The sequence below is a fragment of the Lactuca virosa genome, chromosome 6 (genome assembly GCF_052849685.1).
Source record: "Lactuca virosa cultivar CGN04683 chromosome 6, Lactuca_virosa_CGN04683_v6, whole genome shotgun sequence".
Taxonomy (NCBI): domain Eukaryota; kingdom Viridiplantae; phylum Streptophyta; class Magnoliopsida; order Asterales; family Asteraceae; genus Lactuca; species Lactuca virosa.
The window spans coordinates 270,093,061-270,101,880 of record NC_136431.1 but is presented as its reverse complement, the minus strand read 5'-3'; the positions used below and the strand labels follow the sequence as shown (position 1 = coordinate 270,101,880).

The following is an 8,820-nucleotide window of genomic DNA, read 5'->3' as shown; positions in this document are numbered from 1 at the left end:
TCGTGATTCCAGGGTTTTATGATTTATGGAACTCGGCGAGTTGAAGGGCCGACTCGGCGAGTTGAGTCAACTCGAAATGTTGACTTTGACTAGACTGTTGACTTTGGCTTTAACTTTGACCAAATTTGACCCTTAAGGGGTTATGAGTATGAAAGGGTAATTAAAGGAAATATTTTATGTGTAGCAGTTTGAGTTGAGTTGATTTCAGAGCTGAGGACCGTTCAGCTACTTTACATCATTTGAGGTGAGTTACCATCCAGTAGAAGTGGGTCGAAGGCACCAATACTGGCCCACTAGCAGTTGATTATAGTAAAGATGATTGTCTTTGTGATAATTGTCTGGTATGCCACAATCTGTTATGCTTTATGTGCTAGTATGCTATGATATTTTGTGATAGTGGTAGGAGGGGTGGGATAGACCCTGTTACCGGTCGAAAGGACCGAAGGGGTAGGCCAGCACCCGAATATGCTAGGCAGTATGTGACTTATGTGCTTAAGTACTAGGTTGATATGTGGTAGTAATAGGGGGGTGAAATAGTCCCCGTTACTGGTTGAAAGAGACTGAAGGGGTAGGCCAGCACCCAGATATGCTAGGCAGTTACCGGTTGAAAGAGACCGAAGGGGTAGGCCAACACCCCGATATGCTAGGCGGTTACCGGTTGAAAGAGACCGAAGGGGTAGGCCAGCACCCGGATATGCTAGACAGTATGTTATTGTATGGTATGTGGTATGATGGGGAACTCACTATGCTTTGTGCTTACGGTTTTCAGTTTTGGTTTTAGGTACTTCTTCTTCTTCGAAAGGAAAGGAGCCGTCATGATTGCAGCGCATCACACCATGATTTCCGCACATGAGATTCTTGGGAGTTATTCTGTGATGTTGTTTTTATCGTGACATGTTTTGGCGATTGATACATTGGTTTTGATATGAGTTGATACTATGGATGTTTTCAGAAAAATGGTTTTATAATTATTAAATTAAAAATGAAATTTTTCGTCGTAAATTTTGGGATTTTACATAAAAAGGTTGTGAGCCTGGTCAAGGTGCAATGGAAGCACCACAAGGGTTCAGAGTGGACATGGGAGCCCGAGGATGAGATGCGAGAGCATTACCCAAAATTGTTTATAGTAGCGGATTTCGAGGATTAAGTCTGAGTCAAGTGGGGGAGAGTTGTAACATCCAGATTCTTGGATGTATGTAATTCTAATTTGCATTTGAACTTTGGAAGTGACCACGTTGCTGTGAAGGCATCCCACGACGTGGGAATGGTGGAAGATTCGCGGATCATTTAATGATCACCATGATGTGGCATCTATTGGCCACAATGTGGCGACCATGTGTCGTGATAACCTTAATTTTTGGGTATTTAAAGGAAAGTAGGGAGGCTTAGGTTGCCCATCTTTAGCCTCCATCTCTCTCAAACCCAGAAACCCTAACCTTAATCCTTATTGGTGCTCGTGTGTTCATTTGATTGATCTTGTGGTGGTTTTGAAGGAATAAGAAGATGACTTAGTGCTTGGTTCTGCAAGTGATCCTTTCCTCTTTTGGTGTGCATCTTCTAGACTCCTTGTAAGTCCTCAAGCTTCAACCTTTTTGTGTTCTTCTTCATATATCTAGGTTTTGGAGCATGATTGGTCTTTTTTAAAGTGGTTTGAGTAATATTAAGAGATAATGTTTGAAACTTTATGGTTTCTCTATGTCCATTGAATGTCATATCTCACGGATCTGGACTTGTGTAGTAAGATGGGAACCATGCATGGATTTTGGGTTATTTTGTTCCTTTCTGACCTAGTTTGAAGAAGGACATGCATGGGTCATGCATCTCCATAACTTTTGGATTTTTATAGACCATTAGGAGTCCTAGAAGCATTTTGGAAAGGTTGAACAAAGGACTTTTGATATTAAGTGCTTAATGGTTGAGTTATTTCCTTTTTTATCCTTTTTGGACTTTAGGCTTGAGATCTAGACCTCTTGGTGGGTCTCAAGGGATAAAGGTAGAAACTTTATCCATTTGGACATTAGAAATGATCAGATCTGGACCTTGGAACCTTTGGTAATGGAGGATTCGACCTAATCCATTAAGACATTTTGAACCTAGTGCCCACGGTGTGGTCTAGGTTGACACGACATGGAGACTAGGGAAAACACGATTGTCTTGTCATTTGAAGGCCACGACGTGGAGGGTCAACTTTGACCATTGACTTTGACCTTTTGAGTTGCGTTGACTTATGGTCAAACCCCTAGTCTTGGAAGAAAAGCTAAGGGTGTGCTTTACATGGTTTTATAGGTGGTTGGTAACATGCGTGTTCACAGCAGGCGTAGTAGTTACAGTTGATAATCAGCTATAAGGTGAATTACTTCACTATACTTGTGAGTCGAAAGCACCAATGTCGGCCCACTGGATTATGTTTGTAGGATGATAGTTGTCTTTGTTACACTTATTGTTATGCCTGCATGTGCTTGTTGTCTTTGAGACTCTTGCTAATGTAATTGTATGCTTAGTTATAGGGTGAAATAGACCCGATACCGGTTGAAAGAGACCGAAAGGGGTGAAATAGACCCAGTACCGGTTGAAAGAGACCGAAGGGGGTGAAATAGACCCAGTTATGTTTTGATTGTTATGTATGTATGATATGGGGTACTTTGGGAAGCTCACTAAGCTTTATGCTTATAGTTTTATGTTTATGGTTTCAGGTACTTCCTGTTTGAAAGGGAAGGGCCTGACATGATCGCACCGCATCCACCAGCATTCCGTATTTTTTGACATGATTTGTGCTCTGATACCTATTTTATACATTATCACGTTTTGATGAGTTTTGAAAAGAATGAATGATGTTTCTATTGACTTTTAAAATGAAATTTTTACATAGTAATTTTTGGGACGTTATATGAGATCTTCAACTCTTGTTTAAACTGTTTTTCTAAAAATCGATCGATCTTGATTTCGGTTTCTGAGCTGCATGCTACTACACTGAAATATTAGAAAAAACATAACTTCCTCTCACGAAGTCAGATTTAGGTGTTCTTCATATGCACGGAATCCTTGTTACATATAGTATAACTTTGGTTAAGATTATTTATACTAAATAATTTTCTATCAAAAAGTCAATTTTAACGCTCATAATATTCAAATTGACCAACTTGAATCTATGAGCGTTACAAAATATCCTAAAGAACAAGTAAATGGAAAGACTTCTTCTACCGTACTTTTAATTCTCCATAAGCTTAAGAATTCGTCAAACCTTCTTAAGCTTAAAATACTAAAGCTTTTAATGGAATTAGTGAATTTTAATAGATTGAACCATAAGGACTTACGGTGCAAAATTATGAAATATTAGGGACTACCAGCGTAACAAAATTGCCACAGGTACCACTGTTGATCTCTATTGAAAACTACAAGGACCAATTGTGTAACTTTGTCAATAAAGAATGTGGTTTTAATTATGGCAGTCCCTTGCATTACCATCTTCCCCAGTTTCATCCACCCCTATTTAGTTTTCAATTACATCCTCAAACGCATCCACAAACCCCATTGTGTAAATGGGAAGAACACCTTGTTGTGAAAAGGAAGGGATAAAGAGAGGGAGGTGGACATCCGAAGAAGATGAAACGTTGATCAAATACATTCAACTCAATGGTGAAGGTTCTTGGAGGTCATTACCCAAAAATGCAGGTATCTTGATTAAAATTATGGCCAAGTGTGATGTACCATGATTCTCTTCGCATTTAGAAATATATTCTTGAAAAAGAGAACATTGTATGCTTATGTTTATCTTTTTTCTCAACGACCTTTGGCTTCTATGCATTAATCAGTACCTCCTTCCTTTTCTGTTTTTTTGCTCAAAGTGTGCATTTAGTGATGGTTTTGATATATAATGTTGTATTTGGCAAAAAAGTAATGTAATTAACATGTCAAACAGGACAAAAATCCTAAAAAACTTCTTCACTAGGTTAAATCCACTGGAATAAACGCATAATTTATTACTTAATATAACATATGTAATTTTTGATGGAAATTGGGCCAAATTAAGATGTTATATATTCAGATCGACACCAAAAAATATATACTTTTTTTTCTTGTTTTGAAAGCATTAATTTAGTTGTTAATTACTCAAATTTTTGTTAGGGTTGTCAAGGTGTGGAAAGAGTTGCAGACTAAGATGGATCAATTATCTACGAGGGGACTTGAAGAGAGGCAATATCACTGCAGAAGAAGAAGAAATGATCGTCAAATTGCATGGATCCTTAGGAAACAGGTATGCATGGTATTTCTTAATCTTAAAGAAGTACATCAACTGATCATCGATTCTATGTACTTAAACATAAGATAAATATATAAACATATGATTCGAAGTCCAATTAAATACTTAGATTAAGTTAAAAAAAAAGTTTCAATCAGCTTAACATTGCAACATATAGTGGAATTGTAGCCATGCTTCTCCACAATTCATGAGAATATAGTACCATTTAAACTTACACTAAAGTGTGTATAGTTAGATGCTCGCACTATAAGTGTGAAGAAGATACAGAAATTTTAAACTTTTATCATATTTTGAAGTTTATAAGAAAGTGTTCACATAAATATAGTGATTAGTGATCAATCTATCCAGTAGTATAGTTATTTAAAAGAAATTTGGGGCACTCAAAATTTTATATAATTTTAGGTTTATGAATATATAAAAAAATGTATAATGTTATGATACGTGTTGTAGTAAAATTATTCCCACCACAGCCACCACGTAATAAAGGCCAGTAATATCAAAACCTTCAGAAGGAGTTTAAATAATGCGGAAACAATAACTTCCTCAATTAAGAGAATTTATTAACGGAGAATTATGAACCCATGATTATTTTGCTAGTTTGTATTCTGCTTGAGAAATTAAATTCTCTATCATATAAATATTTCTACCCACTAAAATTATGACAAGTTTCTTCAATTGGTTTTTCAATGTAAATTGCTTAATTTAATATACTAGCTTATAAATTTGATCAATTACATCTTGGTCGTTTAAAATTTACTATACAATATTAACTCAAATCTAGAAAGTTAAGTGGACTCTTATTTATTTAAAATAATAAAGAATGCAAGCAGTATTTCACATTCATTCAACTTCAAATTGATTATATGCTAACACTACTAGAAAACATGGGGTTTTCCTACGGAAAATAGCTACGGAAAATTTTTGTAGTTATTTAGCTACCGAATGGCTACGGATCAGCTACAGAATGGGACGCCCTAATTTAGCAAACGGAATAGCTACGGATGTTAGTCCGTAGCTATTCCGTAGCTCATTTAGTTTCGTAGTTATTCCGTAGCTATTTAGTTCCGTAACTATTCCGTAGCTATCCACTTCCGTAACTATTCCATAGGAAATCCGTAGCTATTTATTTTCGTAGCTATAGTAGCTACGGAAAATTCCGTAGCTGTTCCGTAGCGATTCTGTAATTAATCCGTTGCTATAATTTAGCCACGGGCCATTATGTTACAGCCAATTTTCCGTAACAATTCTGTAGCTATCCGCTTATAGCTACGGATTGTGTTGTAGCTATTACACCAATTTTCTAGTTTTGTAACTTGGCACTTCATTCTATTTGGCTTGATCCACTGTATATTATAGTTTCCATAATATATATAATTTAATGAGAAAGTTGATGGAAATATTATGCCTTGACATTTAGGAGATTAAACTATATCATTATAGGATTGGATGTTATGTTAATAGATACAAATTCAATGACCATTAAACTTTTAATAGAAAATTTTGAATTATTAAAAATACGTTTCAGATTAAAAGTTCAATGCATTATATAAAAAATTTAGTAGAATTGAAATTAGAATATAATGATGTGTTAATTGAATTCCATGAACTATAATAAGTTTAAGTTGACATTCCACACAGCATTCTAACTTATTATTAAACCATTCATTGTAATTGCTAAATAAAGTCACAATAAATTATGTCCATATTTGCCGGTCGGCTTTAAAAATTGAGTCGTTAAAAGTCATATGGGTGGTGCTAAGTCTTAGACTCTTAGGTAGCAAAGTACCGTGTCCTTGACAGTTTTGGTGTCGTGGGGATTTTTAAATCACGGGTACAGTACATGGACCATAAGCCATATGGTGTAAGATACAAGTCAAGCCCAATTAAGAACTACTAAGATTGAACACGACCTTTTCGACATCAGTAGACGTCACCACAACTAGGCATGCACAAAAAAACCGGTTCAAGATCCGAACCGGTCAAAGAACCGATAAACCGGTTTACGCTGAACCGGTCCACAGTGAACCGAACCGGTTTGAAAACCGAACCACCGGTTTACACCCGTTCGAGATTTTAGTCGTTGAAACCGGTTTAGAACCGGTTTATATCGTGTGAACCGGTTTGGAACCGGTATGGAACCGAACCGAACCGGTTTAGAACCGATTGAACCGGTTTCGAACCGGTTTAGATAGGTTCGACTAATTTTTTGAGTGAACCGGTTTGAGGCTGAACCGGTTTTGCTTGGCTAGGGAGTGAACCGAACCGGTTTAAAGAACCGGTTCGTTTTGAAAAATGAACCGGTTTGTAGATGCCTAACCACAACTAGTTGTTTAATTTGCAACAACAGGTTAGTTGCAAGGAGGGGCAGCTTTGTCGCATTTGTATCTTACAAATGAAATTTACTTTTCTAAACATTAAAAAAGAAACATTAGATGGACCAATTTAATAAATTCATTTTGGAATCATCGTACACTTAATTAAAATTATGACGAGTGATGAAGTGATGAAGTGACTGCTTCTATGCTGTCACTATTTTCCTTTAAATCATTAAATTTAAAATTCAGAAATTATTTTTTAAAACTCCAAACATATATACAATTTCGGTTCATAAAGACTGGATTACTTATTAAAATTTCACAATAACAAATTTAGAGTTCATTAACTAATTGGATGTTTTGAAACAAGAATATAAACATTCTGTTATTATATCTTTACTTTTGTTTTTTGAAATCTTAAAACTTGTTATTTGACTTTTATAAAACATAAAAAGAAAGTTTTACATAGACGCAGCGGGTAAACGAACAACAAGCTGTGCCGCAACCTCTTTTTGGATGACAAAACTAATACTTTTAAAAACAACATCTATATATCTTGGAGTTATAACCTTACTATGCATGATTCGTTGGAGTAACTAATAGTTTAAAAATATGATAAAATATATAAATAAAATTTATTCTGAAAAATAATTTTCAAATAAACCATTAAAGTGGGCTTTTCAAAAAGAAAATTTGATGGTGAATATATATATATATATATATATATATATATATATATATATATATATATATATATATATATATATATATATATATATATATTTTATTATTTTTATTTTTTTTTATTTTTTTTTATTTTTTTTTTTTTTGCATATTCATTCTATCGTATGAAGTCGTGAACATATGTTTTTCACTTTTTCTTTAACACAAAATCGATAATGGAAATTTGTGACGGGATAATTGGCAGGTTTCTATCATTCTATGTATAACTTTTATATCTTAATCTTTTTTTAGATGGTCAGTAATAGCAAGCCATTTACCAGGACGAACAGATAACGAGATCAAGAACTACTGGAACTCTCATTTAAGCCGCAAAGTGTACAGATTTTTCAGAGGTAAAAGCGACTCGGCATTAAACTCGAACAACATAACGGACGTTGTTCAAGCAAATCAAAGAATTGGTCGTGTAAGCCGTTGTGTCGCCAAAAAGTATAACAAGAATAGGGTGGCTAGTAACATCAAGTCACCAATAAAACCTACCAGCAATAAATTAGCCCAACAAACAGTAAATAAAGAGAAAACTGACTATCATGAAATTGGCAGCTATTCCGTTCCTACGAAGAAAAATGTTACAGAGGATAGAGTTCGTGGCATTGAGTGGAGTTTTCAAGAAGAGAGAGAAAATCAAAATTTGGGACCAAATGAATTTTGTTTCCAATATGATGAAATGATGGATATCAGCAGATTTTTAGGAAGTGGGGCTGTGGATTCATGTGGGGTTTTGAGCATTCACGATCAGGAAGAAGCAGGAAAGATTTTAGCAGATATGAGTGTCGAAAATGCCAAAAAGAATGAGACTGAAGACGAATTCTTGAGCTTGAATTCATCAGAAACTGTGGGGCTTTACTCTAATGGAGATCACATGGAGTTAGGGTGTGTAGGTGATGATGGAGATGAGATGCTGCTTTGGCTGTGGGACGATGAGGAGGAACCTGAGCCACATCACTGCTAGGTTGTTTTGGTTCTTTGATTATGCGTATTACAATATTCTATTATTAAACTTACATGTGTAAAGATTATAAATAAATAAGTTGTTTATCTCTTTGACTAGGGGTCTTGATCGGGTTTGGATAATTCGGGTCGGGTAATTCGGATTTTTCATATTAAAAAAAATACCCGTTACCCGACCCAAATTAAATTCAGATAATTCGGGTTTGGGTAATACGGGTATTACCCGAAATATATATATATTTTTAAAATGGCACCTGAAAATAAATTTAATGAAGTAAATATGTTGTTCTCTATTAGTGTTGTTTATATAAAAAAACGAGGCATAAACGAAGTTAGTCAAACTTTGAACATTGAGATAACTTTCGACCATTCTAGTTAATAAGGGAAAAGTCATTAAAATAACTTTCAGACCATTTTGAGTTAGAAGTCAAGTATGATTTTCAAATTCTAGTTTTTGAGTTTTGGCCACTGAATCATCTCTATACTCTCTTCTTTTACAATCTCATCAAGAAATAAAGATCATTTGTATTTGGTCATTCTTCTTTGTTTCTT

General features: G+C 35.0%; 1 protein-coding gene across 1 annotated transcript; it reads left to right on the top strand.

Annotated features, from left to right (window-relative positions):
• The first annotated feature begins 3,510 nt into the window (after positions 1-3,510).
• LOC145119828 (uncharacterized) lies at positions 3,511-8,355 on the top strand. Its single transcript, XM_079055589.1, has 3 exons — positions 3,511-3,672; positions 4,126-4,255; positions 7,552-8,355. Exons 1-3 carry the CDS (start codon positions 3,540-3,542, stop codon positions 8,267-8,269), a joined length of 981 nt encoding a protein of 326 aa, XP_078911715.1. The 5' UTR covers positions 3,511-3,539; the 3' UTR covers positions 8,270-8,355.
• Positions 8,356-8,820: the final 465 nt, after the last annotated feature.

What these genes read in the sequence shown, in the direction of transcription:
- LOC145119828 (XM_079055589.1), top strand. Translation starts at nt 3,540, where the DNA reads ATGGGAAGAACACCTTGTTGTGAAAAGGAAGGGATAAAGAGAGGGAGG. An exon ending in GTCATTACCCAAAAATGCAG is followed by an intron (nt 3,673 to 4,125) that starts GTATCTTGATTA and finishes AATTTTTGTTAG; the next exon opens with GGTTGTCAAGGTGTGGAAAG. An exon ending in CATGGATCCTTAGGAAACAG is followed by an intron (nt 4,256 to 7,551) that starts GTATGCATGGTA and finishes ATCTTTTTTTAG; the next exon opens with ATGGTCAGTAATAGCAAGCC.